This window comes from Poromitra crassiceps, assembly GCF_964638095.1.
Source record: "Poromitra crassiceps genome assembly, chromosome: 14".
NCBI classification, from domain to species: Eukaryota; Metazoa; Chordata; class Actinopteri; order Beryciformes; family Melamphaidae; genus Poromitra; species Poromitra crassiceps.
The window spans coordinates 9,627,532-9,649,163 of NC_139633.1; the positions used below are offsets into that span (position 1 = coordinate 9,627,532).

Genomic DNA, 21,632 nt, shown 5'->3' on the forward strand with positions numbered 1-21,632 from the left:
ACAAATACGCAGACGGTTAGAACGCTTGAGCTTGATAAAATCATCAAAACTCTTGAAGTTTGACTCTAAGTGTGCCTCTCAGGGGCGGACGGTCTCAGATGCTCGCCTGGCTTTCAGGAGATGTTCAAAGATAGCAACATTTTCACAGATCTCATGGAAACAGCTGAGTATTTTCTGCTGCTATTCTAATCCCAACAAGGCATCAACAAAAACAGAAAGGCCCTCCAGGCCCTGATATGGCCTTCAGAGGAGGCTGTTGACTTGCTTTGTGTCTTGGGCAACTAATTATTTTTGGAGTGTCGGTGTCGAGTAAATATAGTCACATTTTTGCTCAGCTGGAGTACTGGATACTGGACGTGACCAGGCAACAGCAAGTTTACGAGCAGGTGAAGAGGTCAGTCTGGGTAGATGGTGAGGAATATTTTCCCAGTCAGGCTTCCTGACATGGGGAGGGTTTGTATTTATGGATGCACCCTATAGAGAAATGATGGTACACTTCACATTACAGCTCGGTAACAACATGGGAATAGAGCTCAACAGTCATGTGACGTTTCTTGCCCCAGAAGTGAATTCCCCATTCATTTTCTCCATAGACATTTTGAAAAATCCGTATAGAACGAGTTTTAAGGCCTGAACCAAGCCAACCAGTCTTCCAGAGAATCGTGAGTGACCATAAAACAGTTCACTTTCAGCAAAAACAAAAAATAACAGCGGAAAAATTATCGATCTTTTTCCCCCCTGCATTTATTTTTTGAGCTCTATGGGGTGTGGGGGGTAATAGTGTAATAAATAATTAGGTAATATCATGTATGTTGATTTCTCCTGCATCATGTTGATATTCGTTGTAACTGTGTATATGATGTACAGTACACTGACCGTCAAGTTCGGGAACACCACATTTGTCTTTTTTTTACTACTTTCCAGTGTTTCCACATTTTAAAATACATCAAAACTATGAAATCACACAGATGATGCAGTGACTAAAATAGTGTGAAGCAAGTAAATCAAAACGTATACTGTACTTCCATTCTTTGCCTTGATTGAAAGGCAAAGGCTATGGAAAAAACTCATACATACGATCAACTTCACTATTTATATCTGAAATATGTTTCAAGCATTTAAGCAGACGCCTTTAGATCAAAATGGCTTTTAGAGAAAGAAAAACATAGAACATTCAATCAGGTGTCTATTGACAGGCAACATATTTTAGGCATTACACTATATTATTTACCTATTAATATTATATATTATGTACTAATATATATATATATATATATATATATATATATATATATATATATATATATATATATATATATATATATATATATTAGACTGTCCTTGAATCAGCAATTTATTTGCATGTTCCTGATGAAAACGTTGTTTGCCACTTTTTTGCAATTGAATCCTCTGAGAGGTGAACATGGCTTTTACTGGAGGTCTGCTCCTTTCACTAGTTTACTGGAGCCAAATGAGTAGAACGCTGAATGTGTTTTCTTTCAGATAACATGCACCGATGTGAAAGATGTGATATGGAATTTTGCACTTGATGATGCATTTCATTGTGAACTAATGAAAGAATATAAAAGAATAAAAAAGCCTGGAATTACTTGTAAAGGAGGAAAAGTCCCATGACTGACTGACACTGTCAGTCACACTAACCCTACCACTAACCCCAACACTGACTGAGCCTGTGTGCGAACAGGTCATGTGCTGAAGCTGACATTACACATGATGTCTATCTATGAATGTCGATGGCTGTGGCGGAGTTTCTTCTCCGGTCTAGACGCTTCAGAGGAAGTGATAAGCGGGGTGGGGAAATGTTTGGTTGTTGGCAGTGTGGGCTGACAGATAAAAATGGACGCAACAAAAATATCACATTCTGACAATAATGTGCGGGAAACAGCACAAAACTCCTTCCTGCTCCGCAGACATAACATGTCACCGAACTTTAAACATCATTACCTGAATGTAAATCAAGTCTATTTCTACTAGAACCCAAACCGTTTAGAAAATGATTGAATTTGAAGGCAAAATAGGGAGCAAAGGGAGCTGAAATGGGAGAGGAAGGCTATGAAGAATGGAAAAAGGACAATGTTATTTGTGAAGTTTAATGAAGCAGGACGTTCCCACATCACCAAAGGTTAAAAAGAACTTAAGATGTTATTGGCCTGGTGGGTTAGGGTAGAATAAAGGCCACAAGTTCATCAGATGGTGAAGAGCAGACACTTTGCTCCGGAAAGCGTGGGAAGCCAGGGAATAGTTGTATACCACAGATACCTCAGTAATGATCTTATTCTCCATCCATATTGGATAAAGATGAACCACAACTGGCTCTAGCTTACTTAATTTATGTAATGCGAGCTGCCCAATAGGCTGATAATATCTGAACTATGCCATTAAGCAGCAATCTCAAATTACACGGGAATGATGATCTACTGGAAACTGAAGTGGTCACTGATGGTAAGCTCGCATCAAGGGGTCATGAAATACAAGAAGAAGAATTTCATCCCACTGTCCTAACACCATCTCTGCACCGTTCATCTGACTGTCCTAACACCATCTCTGCACCGTTCATCTTACTGTCCTAACACCATCTCTGCACCGTTCATCTTACTGTCCTAACACCATCTCTGCACCGTTCATCTTACTGTCCTAACACCATCTCTGCACTGTTCATCTTACTGTCCTAACACCATCTCTGCACGGTTCATCTTACTGTCCTAACACCATCTCTGCACCGTTCATCTTACTGTCCTAACACCATCTCTGCACCGTTCATCTTACTGTCCTAACACCATCTCTGCACTGTTCATCTTACTGTCCTAACACCATCTCTGCAATACTGTAATTCTTGTGAACTGAACAAAGGCCAGGACTCACCAATGATGGGCAACATAGAACTATTTAATAACCAGTGGAAGTCTGACATTGTTTACTGAAAACAAACGATAAACAGAGGCTGTATTTGTGTTGGAATCACCCTTGATACTTACTGAATGGTATTTCTTATGATATTCAATAATAGAAGATACTAATTGTACTTTCAATTACCAATCTCCTGCCAATTTCCTCCTGCTGCCACGGGCGCTGCTCCACCCTCTGCCGATCTGGGGAAGAATATAGTCAGTTGAACAGTAAAAGACAGCTGGGAATGCCTGTCTGTATCCTCTGTCCACTCTGGACAAGTCCTTACTGGATCAGATCCCGTCGCTGGTCCAAGATCCCATCCACTGTCCACTATTGAAGAGTCTTTAGCCCACGTGACATTACAAGTTCATCTAACCTTCAGAACATTTCCTAGATTTCAGTGCGCACGTTGGGAAATCTCTTCAGCAGGGTGTTGGCTTGTTTGGGGTGCAAGTGTCCTCCCTGGATGCCTGTATGTTCTGGTTTCGCCTTCCTTTCAGCCTGTGAAGAATGGAAATAGATTTGTTTGTTACCAGTATTTTGTGTGTTTGCATGACTTCAACCCTCTAAAGACCTTTCCGTTTTTCCATACCTTTAGGTTTTGCCTTATGAAAGGTGTGATTTTTTTTTACACTATTATCCAGTTTTCACAAGTCCCAGAATCAGCACAACCTCAGATGATATGTCAATCAATAAAGACTTCTATACACAATAATAATACAGCGGATGTACACTGCAAACCATAATAACAAAACAAAAACTCAACATAGAACTGTGCACACATGCAGGGTTCCCACACATTTTCATGGATGAAATTTAAAAACTTTTCCATGACTTTTCTAGGATTCAGAATATAATTTCCATGTAATGTGAGGCGGTGACTGAATCAACACTGACTTGACAATAACAATAAAACAACAATGCCTCTTAGTTGGATTTCAGTGCTTGAGAGTCACAGCGTCACATGACATGGGTCACATGACATGGAAGCTATTGAAATAAAACATGAATTTTCAGTAAAAATACTATACAAGAAGCACTAAGATCGACTCGATTAGAGCTAATCTCCGCCAACATCCACACCGGCAGCCATGAAGGCCACATGTTTTGCCTCTAGGCTGCAACTGCAGGTGCTGTTTGAGCGCGACAACAAAAACTGCGCTGCGAAGGCAAAGCAAAGCAAAGTTGGCTTCGTATTATCGGCTCTATTTATCGGCTAAAATGTAATTATCGGAATAATAAATAACCTAAAATGGCCCATATCAGCCGATAATTTCTCATTTGAATATCGTGCATCCCTAATTTTACTAATTCCATTAGTTTTCCAGGCCTGGAAAATGAGATTTTGAAATTCCATGTCTTTTCCAGGTTTTCCATGACTGTGGGAGCCCTGCACATGTCTTTGAATTGTGCTAGAAGTGATTTGAAGCTTTTGGGCAGTGTTCGTTTTGCTAGGAATTGTGTTTTTCCTGCCAAAGCAGAAAGCAGGCTAAGCCTAAACCCGCCCAACTCATGAAAACTGTCCCAAATTCTGTCCACCCACCCAAGCCCATTTTTCCCATAATGCCCAATCTGCCCCATCTAGCAACACTGCTCCATCTCAGAGCCAAGCCTCTGAATCAGACACTCCAATTGGCTTTCACCCATCACTGGAGCCAATAGGAGTTTAGAATGTAGAGTTACGTCACCAACAAAGATGGTGGCTGACAATAGATAGATATACATACAGAGCAAGCAAGCAATGCACCAGGCAAAAGGCACATGCTTCTTTACAACTTTTTTTATTCGGGAGGATCACGCTATTCCCACCCGTTCCCTGCTCCGACCCTCGTGTTGGTGGGCAGGGAATCTACCGCTACACTACCCGGACGCCCCACGTTTTACAACCTTTCATATTACGTGGCACTAGGCGATTTTACACGTTGGCAGCGTTAAATAGCAGTAAAACTGGCGTTTCTCTGCTGCAACCCCAATTATTAGCTCATTCCCATGGCAGAGTATTAAAGCCCCTGGAAACCCAAATCCACAATAACCTTCTAACTACGGTATGTAATTTATATGTCTTATGTGCATAATAGTAAGCATCTAAAAGTTTTAGACATTAGTTTCAATCCAAATCTTAAATATTGCCATTTAAGTGTTTTGACTGTTTTCTGATGTTGGGTTTGAAGTAAGCGTGGTTATTGCTCAAGACTTATTATTACACAATAAGCTGTGTAGAGCCCGACCGGTATATCACTCCACGGATATTATCAACCGATATCGGCCGATAACCGATATATCGTTATCGGCCGCTGGTGTGTACATAGGAAAAGAGCTGATGTCGGTGGGGTGTATTGGTGTGGATGGTAACATACCTGGGCCTTCTCTACACATGTGTAGAAGTCTTTCATTTGTTTGGAGCACAGCTCGTCAACAAAGTTGTTCTGCTTCCAACAGGCCATCATGAGCGATATCTCTGTGATGCAAGTGGCCTCTGTGGGGGGAAAAAACGTTCATGTTCACCCTCATCATCAACTCTGCCGCCAAATACAGGAAAGCTAAAGGAAGCACTGCTAATTAGTGCGTCCAAAAGCTCTAGATTGACGTCATTATGTAGCATTATTCTTGGTAGAGGAGATGATAACTTCTTCTTGTACAGTGTGTCAACTGAAACAAGGAAATGGGTTAATCCCGTTTACAACTGGCCAGCCCGAGGAGGATGTACTCAATGAGAAGAATGTTCGGGTACTTATCGGTGTGAGAGTACGGTAGCCAGGCAGAAATTGTGTGACCCAACTGATCGGTGAACACCACCTGTTTTGCCAATAGGCCGACTGCAGTCAACAAGGCCAATATTGGACGATACCGATACCGATATACGGCAGATATCTGGGTGCCTCCCTAGAACACGAGTCATAATTGCCTGGCTTGCTGCCTGTGTGCCTGAGGAAGTAACCCCAGTGCACTGGAATGCCTAAATGGAATGGAACCATCATTAATGGTATTGGGTTACTGCTTTACTTCCAGCTTTACCACCCTCAAAACGGTTGGTGTGAAAAGGGTCTATCCACCTTATTTCTAGCTGCCATGATGTGACGTGGGTGCTTCTTCCGGTGCCCGCCCCCCGTTATGTTGCTGACAGCCTGACACGAGTCTCGCTGGCCAGCCTCCCCTCCCGACACAGACACAACATAGCAAGTGTGCCCCTCTGTAAACGACAGCTGCAGGCGAACGGAGCAACACTTCCAGCTTGCAGAAAATCTCGTCGATAAATATCCCGAGTTGTTGAAAGAGCAACAGAAATAGCGGATGTGATAGATAAAATTATTACATTCCCTCAAATAAGTCGTCAAACGAGTGACAAGCAACTTTTTTTACTAGGGATGCACCGATATGAAAATTTTGGCCGATGCCGATAACCGATATTAACATTGCTGTTATGGCCGATAATCGATATTTACCGATGTCGATATGATCTGTATAAAACCACATTTTTATGATCATCACATTTTGTACATACTGAAAAACACATGTTAACACTGAATTTGAAAAAGTTATGCATTTCTTTTTGGCAAAGCCTTTGGAAAAGCCCATAAATCATAGATTTACTGCATTATTTCATATCAATGTGAAGAATTTGGCTGATAATGATAACCGATATTAACATTGCAACATCTGACCGATACCGATATGACCGATATGTTAAAAAAATTACTAACATCGACCGATACCGATATGATTGCCGATATATCGTGCATCCCTATTTTTTACCCCAGCGTCGGAGTTTTGAGGAGGAAATGGCAAGCTGCGACAATCAGTCACGTTCAGACTGGACCTTGCACCCATAATTATTTTACAGCAGGGCACTCAAAAATAAGGTGGATAGTAGCTGTGACCCTTAACTATCTTACCGTTAGTTGTTTGTAATGTTGTAAAACAATTTGTGCTTGTTCTACTGTCAGGGTTCAGTAGTGAGAAAAATGCCAGCACTCCTTCCTCAGCGTCACAACACTGAGGAAGACCTGGTTAGGGTTAAGCACTCCTTCCTCAGCGTCACAACACTGAGGAAGACCTGGTTAGGGTTAAGCAGCTTTTGGCTGAAACGTCTGTTTCTGCCCTGATTGAGGAACTATTAAAACCTGTGAAAGGACATTTGGAGTTCTGGCATTTTTATCACTACTGAACTCTTTGCTTGCCCTGCACCCGAGTGAGTTTTTTATCTATTTTGAGTGTGCTCGCTACCGGTGAGTTTCTATTCTACTGTCAGGGTTCCCACACTTTCTTAAACATCAAATTCAATTACTTTTTAAGAAGTTTCCAGGGCCAAGGAAAAACCCAAAAAGGACTTCAAAGGACTTCAAATTCAAGGACTCAACATTCGAGGGGTGGGTAGGGGGAGTGGCTGGGGAGGACGTGGGGTCAGGGTTCTGATCTAGGGATGTTCATCAATAATCGATAATCGAGAATTGATTGTTGAGGAATGAATTCGATCACGTGGAATTTTTATCGATTATTATTATTTTATTTTTTTGCGGACTAGGTTTGGGTGGAATTCGTTCCTCCTCACCCCACTCCATTGCACAGCCGACTAACATGAGGTGGAGCTTCATATAGTCTCTAGTTTTCTGGCTGGGCACGGGCCTTTGTGCCAACAAAACTGTTTTAAACATGGGGAATTCACACCGGCATGCGCTGGGGACACAAACAAATGCACCCAGCGGTCTGCGGACCTCAGTGAGGCTGTTATAACTATGACACTTCGTACACTTCTTTCCTAATTTTCAACAAAGTGTGAGTAACGGTACACGTGTTTAAGTGAATTCAAGTCGTTTTAACGTTATGAACTATGAAGTAGTAGCAGCAGTCAGCATGGACTCAGCTAGCCTTTAGCTGTAAACGCCCACCTGAATCAATTCACACACATCTCGTGGGTAATAATATCCACGCGTCGGACTGAGAGCAGCTGGATGCAACTCGACCATCAGGACAGATGAGTTCTTTGTCACGAGTTTATAAGCCTGGAAGGCGCAGCCGGTGAGCTGAGTACTACTTTCAAAATGTGAGTACAGTAGCCTAGCTAGCTAGTGTAAGGCTGTGTGACTATGGACTGTGGTTGTCAACGTTACCGCGGGCGCGCTCATGACGTTATAAGGACGCGCCGAGCTCAGGCCTGTTGATTTGACACTTGTGCTGTCAGCTAAGCTGGAAGATGCCGACTGCCTTACATCATGTAACCTGACATGTAACATGTTTGTTTACCTGGCCACAGCGCTAGTGTCTGATATTCTTACTACCCAGCGGCATCGCCATTATAGCTGGCCGAGAACGCGCAACGTTCTTACCAGACCAGAGTAAAAATATATATATATAATTATAATTATTATTATTACGCTATCGATAATCGATAATTGATCGTTAATTTTCCCGAATTTCGATTATGGAAATTGATTCAAAATGAACATCCCTATTCTGATCCGATTCACAAATTTTGCATAATAGCAGACTGGAGTGTTGGCCTTGAGGAGGTCTGCACTCTCTGAGTGCACTTCTAGTTACCGTTATAACCAGTGGCGGCCGGCCACTAGAGGGCGCCAGGGCGCCGCCCCACCTATAGCCACATGAAGCAGGGGAAAATAAAACGTATATATAGGCCTATATAGGCCTATATAGCCTTTTTTTTTTTTTTTTGAGTGAGGTGAATATTAGATAGTGAGTATATAATCTGCAATAAATATGTAGATTCATAATGGTACATGTGTACTGTTTTGGGTCAACTACTTTCTGCCACGGACGCCGTCCGGGGACTTCCTGCTTCCAGCAGTGCTAATCGTGCGTTCCTTTATCGCAAAATAACTGGGATGTGGAGGCTATATGACATCACATCCGTTTTGTTATCGTTCCATTTGCAGAAAACTTGAGCTGGGAAGTTCACTGTTCATTGGTCAGATCCAGTCGCTAGCCAGGCTAGCCATTGTTAGCAATAACAATTGACAACATGGCATTTCGCGGCATTTTGCGCATACAAACACTGCAGCCCCATGTCCTTGTCCACACAGATGGAAGTTAGGCAGTGCTGTGTGTACAGCTGATTTAATGACACACAAACAAAACAGAAGTGCTAAACAATATTACTACGATTACTACTACTGTTGTTGCGCGGCGCAGCCATCTTGGATTTGTGAGGTTGGGGCTGCTGAGGCTCCTACTTGTTTGGAATGGGAAATACCAGCTCTGATGACGTCACCGCCCAGCTCATGACCTTTGAAGTCGTAAGATTACCAGTTCCCAGTTATAAAGGAATGCACGATAAGCCAGGATCTGTGTAAATTGCACATGCGCTGTTCGCTCTCAAAACAAAGGGATTCAGGGCGCTGGTATCTAGCGCCCAGGTGGAGGTGGGGCCAGGTAGAGCGACAGCAATGCATTCTTGACGGACTCTCTATTTGCATGCACAAACTTGCTTTCCTCATAGGTAATGTAGCCCAATGTAACTCATTCACATGCTGTGGGAAGTCCTTCTTCCAAAGTGTTTATGCCATGTGCTTTTCAAGTAAATATGGATGCTAAAGGGAAGTTTGATGTAGAGATCAGAGGGCTGCTGACCAGGTTACTGTGTATATTTCTGTAATCTGCTCCGTGATTGATATGCCTACTAATCTGTTTGCCCATATGATTCAGAAGGTACTAGTAGGCTAATGTCCGTTACTACTTGCTTGATTTAGGGCTGGAGTGGATGATAATTCAATAGCATATTATTGTTTGTTGTCTTTCAGTATCATCGTGATGATATGAAGTTATTTTAATAGTGACATTTCTGCTGTCTAAATTGATGATGACAAGCAAATGTTACTTAAAAACTGATCAAATGAGGTATGTCAGGAATATTATTTGAAAATGTAAGGTTTGTTTGACATCACCATTCAGTTCAATCAGATGAACACTGATTTTGCATACGTGAAACATATGATATTGATATTGAGAATAATCCTTATGATTATAATATTAATTTCAAACCCATAATTCACATATAGGATTTCAAGGACGAATGGGAACCCCGAGTAAAACAAATGCAATGTTGTTCTACTGTTGTTGACCCCATTGAAAGTCACTCTGAGTCTGGGTGTCACGGTTAGCAGCTAGCTACAAAAAATAGGTGGACTGTCAATGGAAAAGGGGTTATTAGGTTACCTCCTTTCTTCATTCTGCGGTTCGCCACAGCATCTTTTAGAGCCAGAGCCTTGTTGGGTTTGAGGACGGGTTTCCCGTGCTGTCTACTGAGCAGTCTGGCGACCTTCTCCTGGAAGGCGATGCCTCCCTGCGATGCAGCCATTTCACCGCCAACAAGCACACTAACGTGACTCACTGTAACACTTACTAACGCTAAATAGGCCTACTAGAGACAGTAACGTTAGCTGGTAAACTGCGACGACATGGATTTACAGAAAATAGATTGGAGAAGGTCTGCATATCACTTCACATCGTTTCCTCAGCCGAGTGTGGGCGGCGCCATTAGCCGTAAAGTGCGTTGAGTATTGTCGTAAAGCCCAGCCCAGAAAGCCTCTGTTGCGTTCAATGGTGTCGGAATTCCCAAGATTACCCTACTAGTTGTGCGCACGTATTCCATTGACTGGAGGGACGCATTCCAACAATGATTCCAACCTGATTCCAACATTACAGGCTACCAAGGATGGACGGGATGTGATATTTCTTCCCCATGATGGCGAAGGCTAGGCGAAGGCATGACCCGCCCCTGTCTGCCTCTAATTGACTGACTGCACTCGGCTGCTTTCGCCTGATTCCCAGGCGAACCAGAAGGCTACTTCCCGAAAATAGTGTCCGCTGTTTATCTCCCTTTCTGCTGCAGCATGTTGAATAAATACATGTCCAGTTTAGTTTGGGGTTCCTCTGCCTTTCCGACATGCTGCCACTCCGAACGTTAACTTCCATTATTCGGACTGGCGGTCGTTCACCTTAGAAGCCGCAATGCCGACCTTAGGTTTAGGCGTGGGGGTGGGAGAGGTTAGGGTCTGGGGGAGGTTAGGTTTAGGCATGGGGGGAGGTTAGGTTTGGCGTGGGGGCTGGGAGAGGTTAGTGAAAAACGGGGAATATAGACCCCCTTTCTGAGTGCCGATATTTCGGAGTGGCAGAACGTCGGAGTGGCAGCACGTCGGAGTGGCAGCATGTAACCGTTCAGTTTGAACAACACCCGTTCTGATCATTATAGAGCAAGATGATCGCTTCCACTCCACAACACTGCATTTATGTAGGCTACGTTGCATATTTGCGGACCAGATGGCCACTATCTATGGCCACTATCCTGAAAGTCACATTCGTTAGTTACTCTGGACTGGAGTTACTTCCGGTGTTGTTGCTACGCAACGCGGGGGATACGAAGCTAATCTCTGCTCTCATGAGTTACGCCCATTGACGCCAAACTCAATCCAAACACCTGTCCGTTTTACTGTTGTCTTGCTTGTCACTTAGTGCACACGACTGCTATAACATGAGTTTAGACCGTATGAATCAGTGGGGGGTTTTCTAAAATTCGGACTAAAAACCCAAGCTCAGACCACGTAGGCCTACGTGTCTTGTTGGTTTACAAAATTGCTCATTGTTTTGAATGGCGAGTGACCCCCAGTTCCGCCCCCTGAGCTGTCCCCCTTGCTTGTGTGACGTCAGAGTAACCTTACAAATCGGCTTGGAGCAAAAACAAAAAATAAAAACGTGGGGGGAAATCGAAAATTAGATCCCCCCCAAACATAACCCCCCCTCCCCCCCCTTGCTTTTTATTTGAACAACACAAATTAATCTGGCACTTTACAGGTTTGATCATGATGGTCAGGAAAGGAAAATAATGAAAAAACATGACTCACCTTATTCAGATGATATAAATGTACAGTAGGTTTATATCGGGATAATATAAATGCAAATAATCAGTGTGCCTTTCTGTGAACTCCATTGGGTATACATGCAATGTTGGCTAGTTTCCTGTGGAAAAGATACACTGTAGGCTACTTATGTACGTGCTTAGCCTATGGCAACATGACATTCAATAAAATGTAGGGCAAGTCTTAACATCAGCCTACTATTTCTCAAGGCGTGGAATCAGGGCTGCAGCGTAGGCAGATTAGTGCTGTGTTTGTACTGTACCATGTCAGGTTTTGTACTCCTCACACCAGGATGCATCTTTGCTTTCTGGATGGCAGCCCTGCCGTAAGCTTGAAGCTCATGAAAGTTTTGATTAAGACTGAGTCACAGAGGTGTTGCTTCAATTCTGTGGTAATTTTGAGTCTTTAGCCAGGGCCGCTGGAAGTCATTTTAAGCAGGGGGTGCTGGGAGGAAGGGACTCTCGGTGGGGCCCGCAAGGGCCCCGCCGAAAAAAATTTGGGTGTTTTTTTTTTACATTTTTTTGCCATATTTAGAGGAATATCTCATTTTAAATCAACATTAGGATACTGTTGTGATGTAATTATTCAGTATTTTCTCCTTTTCTCACTCATTCAGAGCAAAGAGGGAGATATATAGCATGATGATAATGCTCTATATCTCCCTATTTGCTCTGAATACAGCAGTTAACATTACACAGACTTAACATGATAGAAATATTATCAGCAAACTTAATGACTAGACTAATTATTCTGATCTGAATGGCATATATCAAGAAACATTGACTCCTCTCTTTGCTGTATAGTGGGAGGTGCATTTTTGAGTAGGCTATTAAAATAGCATGTCAAGTTCACATTTCTTTATTGCCAGATTAAACAATTCGTATTGGTTGTTGGTTGGTTCAACACAACATGTGCGTGCATGCGCGCTTCTTCTTCTTCTCTAGCCTACAAGCATGTAACTTCCTTGATTGTTATTGTTGATAATTCTATTTAAATAGGCTACATTTTCATTTCCCGAACATTCTTAAACAAGAAAGGAACATAGTGCACTGCAAAATATTTTTAATTACATTTGTAAAAAAAAAAAAAAAAAAAAAAAAAAATTTTTTTTTTTTTTGGAAAAAATCTAGGGGGTGCTGCAGCACCTGCAGCACCCCTACTTCCCGCGGGCCTGTCTTTAGCAACCATCTTATTAATCCCTGGTGTTGAGCTTCCCTTTGCCATCATTGTTCCTCTTTACCAATGCAGTTTGACTGGCATAAGGTTCATGATTTTCAAGACTAAATTGATCATTTTTGTGACCGATGCTCGATGGTGGTCTCTGGTTTTGATGGTCTTTGGTCTCTGGATCTCTGTTAGTTGTCTCATGTTGCTTTGAAAATCTGCATAAAAGTGCTGATTGTCAGAGGTATAGAGAGCCGCAGGGATGACGTATTTTTGTAGGCTGAATGCGGAAGTCCCGAACTTCCTGGTTCCACACTGTTTTTGTCTATGGGATTTTTGAATGGGTTTTTGGCGATATGCTTCAAATAATGTCTGTGGGCAACGCAAGTTTAATCAAACGCGAACCAAGGTTCAGCGGGATAATCTTCACACATGAGGACCACTTTCATGAGTTTTGTAGCGTAAATGCGAGCCCTAGAAGTAAAATGCTCGAGCTAAGCTAATCCTGAACTACACACTGTCGCATAGGCTTCACGTCACGTCAGCAGTCAACCTGGACTGTTGTTGATGTATGCACTGATTACCTCGGGCTGAACGGGGCTGAACCAGGTGAGGGAAAGAGAATTTCCGTGTTCGCCCTTTGAAGTGGTGACGTTATTGACGTATATATCCACATCGACTCAGCAGTGTAGTCTCATTTAGCCGTTTGCTAGCTAGCCGCCCGTTTAACGGCATGTAAAAGCTTCAAAACTCATAAAAGTGGTCTTCATGTGTGAAGATGATGTTACTAAACACTGGTTCGCGTTTGATTAAGCCAGCGTTGCCCAGAGAGATTATTAGAAGCATCGCGCCAAAAACCCATTCAAAACTCCCATAGGCGAAAACTGTATGGAACCAGGGGCGTTAGCATCGATGATTTCCGGACTCGTTACTGCGGCTCTCTATTTTAAAGCTGACATACAGTACTGTTAAGTTGGCATTAAACTGTATATATGACTGGCCTGTGTAGCTGTTGTTAGAATTGTGATTTACCTAAAAGTTCTACTTGTTTTTATGTGGTATTTTTGTTATTTTGTCCACCACAGCCTTATGCCATATGACTAGGCAGCCTTTTTGCTACATTTCTCTTTATATCATGATGTAAGGAGAAGTCTAGATGAACAGAATCATCTATCTTGAAAGACTGTTTCTGCACAAAGGGCATGTGATGCTAATTTGTTCTCTACCTCCCCTCCCCCCATCCGCACGCACGCACGCACGCACGCACGCACGCACGCACGCACGCACACACACACACACACACACACACACACACACACACACACACACACACACACACACACACACACACACACACACACACACACACACACACACACACACACACACACACACACACACACACACACACACACACACACACACACACACACACACACACACACACACACACACACACACCTCTCCCTTCCTTCCTCAGGTTTCCAGTGGTAATACTGTAGCTGGAGACTCACCAGCTCTTCTGGGAGCTCTCTGCTATTCTCTGTCTCTGCATGTTCTTACCTGGAGGAATGATGCATCAGAGCACTTGGCAAAATATGGGCTTGATACTGCCAGGATCAGTTGATCCTTAGTTATTCAGAAACCTTTGTGTCAGTGGTCCCTGGGGCCAACACACAGTCAAATCAACCCAGTCCAAAAGTGTGTGTGTGTGTGTGTGTGTGTGTGTGTGTGTGTGTGTGTGTGTGTGTGTGTGTGTGTGTGTGTGCGCGTGCGCGCGCGTGTGTTGTGTGCACATTTTCTCAATAACAAAAGGGCAAAAGGCACAGTAGAAGCTTTATGAACATTGAACCTTCGACCCTTGAAGACATCTTAGAGCTTGAACACACACGCTAACACACACGCACGCACGCACGCACGCGCACGCACACACACACACACACACACACACACACACACACACACACACACACACACACACACACACACACACACACACACACACACACACACACACACACACACACACACACACACACACACACACACACTTTTGGACTGGGTTGATTTGAGTGTGTGTTGGCCCCAGGGACCACTGACACAAAGGTTTCTAAATAACCAAGGATCAACTGATCCTGGCAGTATCAGTATATATAAGTACAGTATATATAACTGTATTTTGTGAGGAAGTGAACTGATAAATTGCGCTCACACACACACACTCAGTTTTACCCAGTTTATATTTTCAAAAATCTAACTTCAGGCACGTGTTAGGTGCTTGTCTGAAGAGACACATTATATAATAACTTACTTTTGCCAACATATCAGATAGATCATGAAGTGATTGGTCAAACAACAGCAGGGACAAATGACGAATCAGGTTCTGACACATCCAAGATATTTCTGTGTAATTATGAGACAGTTTTGAGAAGATCCACGTCAACAGAGCTGACAGTCTAGCTGCCAAAGTGTCTGCCAGTCACCACAAATATTCTTCTTCTGTACCGCAGAGCATGAAATACAAGAAGAGAGGACTCGAATCCTGTGTTTCGTGTGTTTGGGTATGTTCATCACTGTTGAGGGGAACTGTAAATCCTTCATCTCGTTAGGTAGCCTACTCTGCAAGAGAGAGCCATGATGTTAGGTAGCCTACTCTGCAAGAGAGATCCATGATGTTAGGTAGCCTCTGCAAGAGAGAGAGCCATGGTGTTAGGTAGCCTACTCTGCAAGAGAGAGAGCCATGATGTTAGGTAGTCTACTCTGCAAGAGAGAGAGCCATGATGTTAGGTAGCCTACTCTGCAAGAGAGAGCCATGATGTTAGGTAGTCTACTCTGCAAGAGAGAGCCATGATGTTAGGTAGCCTACTCTGCAAGAGAGAGAGCCATGATGTTAGGTAGTCTACTCTGCAAGAGAGAGCCATGATGTTAGGTAGCCTACTCTGCAAGAGAGAGCCATGGTGTTAGGTAGCCTACTCTGCGAGAGAGAGCCATGATGTTAGGTAGCCTACTCTGCAAGACAGAGCCATGATGTTAGCCTACTCTGCAAGAGAGAGCCATGGTGTTAGGTAGCCTACTCTGCAAGAGAGAGCCTTGATGTTAGGTAGCCTACTCTGCAAGAGAGAGCCTTGATGTTAGGTAGCCTACTCTGTAAGAGAGAGCCATGGTGTTAGGTAGCCTACTCTGCAAGAGAGAGCCTTGATGTTAGGTAGCCTACTCTGTGAGAGAGAGCCATGATGTTAGGTAGCCTACTCTGTAAGAGAGAGCCATGATCCATGTTGCCTATGCGTCTCTAAATGGAAGCAGAACAGGATAGGCAGTGATGTTGATGTAAACATAAAGGAGGGGAAATATCATAGACCCAATAAAATATGGACGTAGGTACCGTGATGTGATGTCACTTGCCATTGCCATTGGTTTGGCATTTTGGCCGTCACCATCTTTTTTCTTGTCTTTTTGAGCCAGAAGCAGCTAACGTGAAGCTGACGTGAAGCAGCTAATATGAAGCAGCTAATGTGAAGCTAACGTGAAGCAGCTAACGTGAAGCAGCTAACGTGAAGCAGCTAACGTGAAGCTAACGTGAAGCAGCTAACGTGAAGCAGCTAACGTGAAGCAGCTAACGTGAAGCAGCTAACGTGAAGCTGCTAACGTGAAGCTAACGTGAAGCAGCTAACGTGAAGCAGCTAACGTGAAGCAGCTAACATGAAGCTAACATGAAGCAGCTAACGTGAAGCAGCTAACGTGAAGCTAACGTGAAGCAGCTAATGAGAAGAAGCTAACGTGAGACTATAGGGCTTTCCCACAGAGCCACCATGCTATTGGTCTGTGATCGGTGAGCTGAGTGATCACTGGACAGGCGACTGCCTGCCTGTAATCATGCTGCAAAGCATAGTCTGCTTTATCATATATTTTGTGATACCGTCGAAATGAGAATGTAACAGGAGGGTTCAGCACCCTGGATAACCATCTGACGGAAAGTATCATGTTGATCCGACCTTCAGAAGAAAAGTTAGAGAAATTTGAACGTTTCTTAACAAGCCTCTATCTAGCCTCCATCATTGCCTCGAACCACTCTCTCACTCATCAACCCACAAGCCAATTGCCCATTCTGTACTAACAGTTCCTATTGAAGAGAGAGCTCCCTATAGTGTGTGTGTGTGTGTGTGTGTGTGTGTGTGTGTGTGTGTGCACGTGCGCGTGTGAGGGTGCAGAGTAGAGTGTGTGTGTGTGTGTGTGTGTGTGTGTGTGTGTGTGTGTGTGTGTGTGTGTGTGTGTGTGTGTGTGTGTGTGTGCAGAGTAGAGGGGTCGCTGTGTTTAGTGTTGAATTATTGACGAGGGCATAGAGGGTCTGGGGAAAGCCACAGCTGGTATATTGTGTGTAGGGGTCCGGGAATGAGGCAAAGAGGAAGTCTGTGTGTGTGTGTGTGTGTGTGTGTGTGTGTGTGTGTGTGTGTGTGTGTGTGTGTGTGTGTGTGTGTGTGTTTGTGTGTGTGTGTGTGTGTGTGTGTGTGCGCGTGTGTGTGCGTGATGAGGGTTGCAGGGGTGCCTCACCCCCCCCCCCCCCATCCCCATCCCCATTGAGTGCTGGTACATAATCACAGCTGTTAGTGATGCAGAAGAGACAGAATGGAACATGTTTGGGAAATTTGCTATTGTCTTTCAAAAATATTTATTACACTATAGAATTTTGCCAAAAGTGGACCACAATAGTTTCCTTAGTGGTGTGCAGCCTATAATACATTTGCTCTAATTGACTGCTAACGTTAGTATTATAGAGATTTGGTGGGACCCGGCTGTTTGGTATCTGGGGGGATCTTGGTTCTGATGACTGAACTGGCCTCTGTTAACGTTTCCGGCACCACGTCGACAGTCTGCTTCTCCTCGTCCTCCAGATCCAGCTTCATTATTGATCCAATAGTGGGTTCCATCGACTGCTGTTATAGTCGCAGCCACGGCAGTGCCCCCACTGGCAGTGCCCCCACTGGCAGCTTCCAGCATCACATGCTGAGTGTCTCCTGCCACCCCATCATCCTGCATCACATGTGGGCTCTCTCCTGTCAGCCCACTGGCAGGTCCATTATCTAGCTCTGCATGTAGACTCGGGACTTGCCTGTCATGACTCGGGACTTGCCTGTCATGACTCGGGACTTGCCTGTCTTGACTCGGGACTTGCCTGTCATGACTCGGGACTTGCCTGTCTTGACTCGGGACTTGCCTGTCTTGACTCGGGACTTGCTGTCATGACTCGGGACTTGCCTGTCTTGACTCGGGACTTGCCTGTCTTGATTCGGGACTTGCTGTCATGACTCGGGACTTGCCTGTCTTGACTCGGGACTTGCCTGTCTTGACTCGGGACTTGCCTGTCTTGACTCGGGACTTGCCTGTCATGACTCGGGACTTGCTGTCATGACTCGGGACTTGCCTGTCTTGACTCGGGACTTGCCTGTCTTGACTTGGGACTTGCCTGTCATGACTTGGGACTTGCCTGTGTCTTGACTCGGGACTTGCCTGTCATGACTTGGGACTTGCCTGTCATGACTTGGGACTTGCCTGTCATGACTCGGGACTTGCCTGTCATGACTTGGGACTTGCCTGTCATGACATGGGACTTGCCTGTCTTGACTCGGGACTTGCCTGTCATGACTTGGGACTTGCCTGTCATGACATGGGACTTGCATGTCTTGACTCGGGACTTGCTGTCATGACTCGGGACTTGCCTGTCATGACTTGGGACTTGCCTGTCATGACTCGGGACTTGCCTGTCTTGACTCGGGACTTGCCTGTCATGACTTGGGACTTGCCTGTCATGACTTGGGACTTGCCTGTCATGACTCGGGACTTGCCTGTCATGACTTGGGACTTGCCTGTCATGACATGGGACTTGCCTGTCTTGACTTGAGCCTTGCCTGTCATGACTCGGGACTTGCCTGTCATGACTTGGGACTTGCCTGTACATATACATAGCTTTTGAATTGGGAGCTGGGCAGAACGAAAGACAGAAATGCAGAAAGAAAGAGAAGCCAGTGTCTGTGTGAGAATGAAGCCAAAGCCAGAGTGAGGTGAAGGGGAGAGCGGTGGGAGAGCATCAGACTGAATTGATTATCTCTAGACCATTAGCTAATGAAGCTCCCACTGCCTCGCACAGACACGCCGCTGAGTCATACTGCTTCTTATGAGTGAGGGAGTGTTGAAGGCAATATTAAACATTATCGTATCAAACATATAATATCAAAGTGCGCATTTGACAGGAAGATATAATTAATAATCCAAACAAGTTCATTTCGTCTATCTATTATTAACTATTAGAGTTTTCTTATTGAAAGACTGTGTGTATTTTGTCATACCTGACAGTTTCGACAGCTGCTTCCTGCAGTCTTCCTCAGAGACGTCACGTGATGTTGTTGTGACGTGCTGTATGGCTGGTTTATGAAGGGTTGGCCATCCCACCTGGATAGGTAGGATGACCATGCCCCCTGCTGGCCGGTAGTTTATGGAGGAGGACTGTGTCCCAGGTGTGGCATAGCATGTAGGCCCCCTCGAAATCAGCCATCTCGGATCACTGTAAAAGAGAGAATCACATCATGGACTGGGAGAAGACCAAGGTCATCAGATCGGAAAGCAACAAATACCACCGTTGGATCAGGGAAGCAATGGAGATACGGAAACGTGCACCCCGGACTTTTGCTGAGACCTTGGGCAGTGCATCGTGTCCAATAACAACTGACAACTCTCTGTCAGACTGAGACGCACACACATTTCCAAGAGATCATCCCATTCCTCTCCCCCCTCTTTCCTCAGCCTCTCTGAGTATAAAGCATATGTCAAACTGTCAGTCATGGACTGAATATTTGGACTCTGTACATTGATCAGATGGTACATTGAGATTCAGTCTCTCCTATAACACAGTCTATAGGAGAATGTTATGGTAATAAATATACTTTCATAAGACATCTTCCTGGACTCCTGGCTTCAATTCATTTGGTTTAGATAGGCTGTTATAATTATCACATTAGCGGATGAAGAGTGGAAATTCCATTCTCTAACAGTAATACATTTATTTTTCATTTATTTTGTATACAGCGAGAGCATATATTTTCCACTCAGTAGTGTTATAATATTCCATGGAATATGAGTCTTGCCCAGAGCCAGCGGAGGACAGATCAAACTAGCTTTATTTTACCTTTATTGACTTACACTCATTAAATTCTTGCATTTCCCAGAAATTTGACTTCATATCTGAATGGAGTGGAATTCAGACAAATAAAGTGAGAATTCCAAAATATAAATTCGGAATGGTGAGGAAAAAACACCATATCACCATAACACCACTCCATATTTTTATTTATCTTCCATAATTTTCTCACATTGAAATAAAAATGTGATTCCGCTTTTAGTACAAGGGCTAACAATATGTGACAGGCAATTTTGAGGTTGCAAAATATTTGTTTACATTGAGGTTTGTTGTTTGTAAAAATTGAAGTAAACCAGATCTGTGAAAGTCTGTGCACATAGAGGAGAAATGCTATCTTGTTTCATAGCAGCAAGTTGGTCAAAGAGCTTATAAAAATAAATTCCTAAAAATGAATGGCATGGACTTGAGCATATGTGGAAAGTGACAAAGGAGAACCAGACCTTAACCTGTTAAGCCCATGGAAAACACTTATCTCAACTGACCACTATTAGATTGTCTGCTCTAGTAATTGAGTTAGTCTCAGGGATACTGCCTTTAGTGAGAGAGGAATGCCTCAGCTCTGTTTCATTAAGTTACCAATATATTATTTGAGACTTGCGTAATAGAATTAGTCATCTACAGTATAGCCATATAAGTTCCGGATTCATTCCTGTGGCTCTCTATTGTGCGCTGAGTGATGGTCACTCGAGTAATTGTGATGTCATCAGTGAGTGATGTCATCAGTGATGCGAAGTTGGGCACTGTGCATGCCAATAGAGCAGGCGAGGCCATGTGGCAGCCAAGCTGCAGGGCGGGCGAGGCCGAGCTAGCGAACCTGCACAGCGGGCGAGCATAGGAATTGTGCGCACATAGCGTGTGAGATTTCTAGGTCGGATTGGGCTTCGCGGCCCGCCCGTCCTGCAGCTCACCTGCTGTGGGGGCTCACATACGTAGTAGCGCGGCCGCAGTGTGGCCTTTGGCATGCACAGCACACAATTGCGCAACTTTGCATCACTGACGACATCACAATTGCTCGAGTGACCATCACTGATCACATCATGGAGTGCTCGAGTGACGTCACTCAGCCCACAATTACTCAACCTTGGCCTCGCCTGCAGCTCGGCTGCTGCGTGGCCTTGCCTGCACTGTCTATTAGCATGCGCATGCAGTGCACAATTTCCAACTTCGCATCACTGATGACATCACTCACTGATGACATCACAATTGATTCAGTGACCATCGAGTGACATCACTGATGATGTCAGACATTGTGACATCATCTGTGACATCACAATGTGGGACAAAAATGGAAACAAACAGACAAAGCCCACTTACTCCCTTTTATATGATGACTAACGCTAGTGCAATACCCGTGCCTATTCCCTCCCTCTCTTTCTCCCCATTCAACCCCTCCGTGGGTATATATCTACCCATTCCCCTTCCCCCATTCATACATCATGCTCTCCCACTCTTCACCCCCCCAATTGGTGCAATACCCATTAAGCTGGTTTTATACTTGC

At 44.1% G+C, this 21,632-nt stretch overlaps 1 protein-coding gene across 1 annotated transcript; it reads right to left on the reverse strand.

The window, feature by feature from the left end:
- Positions 1-2,788: 2,788 nt before the first annotated feature.
- On the reverse strand, positions 2,789-10,381 carry chchd1 (coiled-coil-helix-coiled-coil-helix domain containing 1). The gene is made up of 3 exons (XM_083650915.1): positions 10,081-10,381; positions 5,268-5,386; positions 2,789-3,411 (listed from the first exon to the last, which is right to left on the reverse strand). Exons 1-3 carry the CDS (start codon positions 10,220-10,222, stop codon positions 3,301-3,303), a joined length of 372 nt encoding a protein of 123 aa, XP_083507041.1. The 5' UTR covers positions 10,223-10,381; the 3' UTR covers positions 2,789-3,300.
- Between the last annotated feature and the right edge of the window lie 11,251 nt (positions 10,382-21,632).

Coding starts and splice junctions, on each gene's coding strand:
- chchd1 (XM_083650915.1), bottom strand. CDS start 10,222: ATGGCTGCATCGCAGGGAGGCATCGCCTTCCAGGAGAAGGTCGCCAGA. Junction 5,387..10,080: donor CCGCAGAATGAAGAAAGGAG/GTAACCTAATAA, acceptor TTCCCCCCACAG/AGGCCACTTGCATCACAGAG. Junction 3,412..5,267: donor CATGTGTAGAGAAGGCCCAG/GTATGTTACCAT, acceptor CATTCTTCACAG/GCTGAAAGGAAGGCGAAACC.